The sequence below is a fragment of the Tursiops truncatus genome, chromosome 7 (genome assembly GCF_011762595.2).
Source record: "Tursiops truncatus isolate mTurTru1 chromosome 7, mTurTru1.mat.Y, whole genome shotgun sequence".
Taxonomy (NCBI): domain Eukaryota; kingdom Metazoa; phylum Chordata; class Mammalia; order Artiodactyla; family Delphinidae; genus Tursiops; species Tursiops truncatus.
Window position 1 is genome coordinate 58121188 of NC_047040.1, and position 1487 is coordinate 58122674.

Consider the following 1487-nt stretch of genomic DNA (forward strand, 5'->3'; position numbering starts at 1 on the left):
GCCAGGCTGCCCCCTTCGCCGCTGCTACCCACCAGGGCTTCCCTACGCTGTCTCACCGCCGCGGAGTCTGGCCTTCCCTTTGTCCCCAGAGCAATTAGACTATGCAGAAATCCTTTCTAAGGAAGCCTTTTGGTAGTAAACAGCCCAGAGTCAGAGGTTTGATTCCTCCTCTCTTTTTTCCCCCCCTTTTTTCCACTTGGATCCTGTAAGGAAATGCCAAGTAGCATAGAGGTAGGAATCCAGCCTCCTTGCCCATCTTATCTTCCCGTATTCCCATCTCCTTTCCCCGGAGGACTGTAAGAACTTTGAGGGCAAGTATAGAAATATAGATTCATCTTTGCATTCCTGGGTGCTACCCAGACCTAGACAAATGTCAGGAATCTCAGAGAAGAAAAGCAGCGGAGTGGAGAAGAAACGTCAGGAATGTTGGAGAAGAAAAGCGCGGGCACGGAGTTGGCGGGAGAACGGGAGAGGGCTGCGCCATGGAGATGAGGGAAGAGGAGCCACTTGAACATCGGACTTGGCCAGGATACATTTCTAGCCGTTTCCTAGTAACCTCCCAGCTTACTCGGGCGGCAGGCCAGGGTCCTTCCCCCAACCTGCTTTGGTGGTGGTGGGATTGAGCAGCATGAGGCACTGGGTTTTGCTTCCAGTATCTCCAGGCACTTCGGCTGAGAAGCCTTCCCTGCTGACCTCCTTCCAGAATAGTAACATCCTAGCCATGCCGTAAAGCAATTCCACCTCTTATAAAAGGTGGGCTTCGTGAATAGCTGCCACTTTGACGGGAAAGCGGGAAGGAAGATTAGGATGGAGTATTACTAAGAAGTCTAATACGTGATGGTGCTTTGTTTCTTTTTGTTTTTACAGATTTGTCAGCCAGACTGCTGAAAACGTAACTATCCAGGATGCCCGTACCGCCCCCTCCAGCACCCCCGCCACCGCCCACGTTTTCTCTGGTGAGTGATTCTCCCCATCCATGGCCCATGCACGAAGCAAGCTAAACAAAATTGAACCTGGCACACGTGTATTTGTTTTCAGTGTATTCACATTCTGGCTTAAATATGAATGATATGGTAAGCTTTCCAGGTGCTGCAGTAAATAAGCCAGAGCCTGAGATGCAGCAGATAACAATACGAAAATGTTTTGTAGTCTAAGGTCTCATGTGATGCATAGGACACGCGTGGAATGTGGCTTAGTTAGGTTTCCTCTGCCTCCTCCATCAAGGAGACACGTCCTGTTCATTTGAACATGCTGGCCCAAGACGGTTGGCAGGAGCGGTTCTGCCCAGCCTGCACTGTTTTCAGCTTCTAGCCTTTAACATCTGGGCAGGATAGTCCAGAGACCCAGTCTGCCTGTCTGAAAATGCATCCATTAAAGTGTCCTCCAGACTCACTTTCTTTTTCTCTGCCTTTCGCCATCTTTCTTCCCTCTCTGTTTTTGACAAATAACCCCCATCTTCCACTCCCCCCTCCCCCCCTCCCACTTAC

The 1487-nt window shown here is 50.3% G+C and overlaps 2 protein-coding genes across 35 annotated transcripts in view; one reads left to right on the plus strand and one right to left on the minus strand.

Moving 5' to 3' along the window:
• The window catches only part of WIPF1 (WAS/WASL interacting protein family member 1), a 114657-nt gene that overhangs the window by 89172 nt on the left and 23998 nt on the right, over nt 1-1487 (plus strand). For 8 of the 9 annotated variants that reach the window (XM_019922541.3, XM_073807552.1, XM_073807551.1 and 5 more), the window contains one exon: nt 868-956. In XM_019922541.3, the coding sequence (XP_019778100.1) occupies nt 906-956 (51 nt within the window). In that variant the 5' untranslated portion in view covers nt 868-905. Of the gene's footprint in view, nt 1-309; nt 754-867; nt 957-1487 lie in introns of those variants that run through there. The other variant, XM_073807556.1, reaches the window with a different exon arrangement.
• Nucleotides 1-1487, minus strand: part of LOC141279176 (uncharacterized) — a 118704-nt gene that overhangs the window by 19071 nt on the left and 98146 nt on the right. The gene's annotated exons all lie outside the window — the stretch shown is intronic.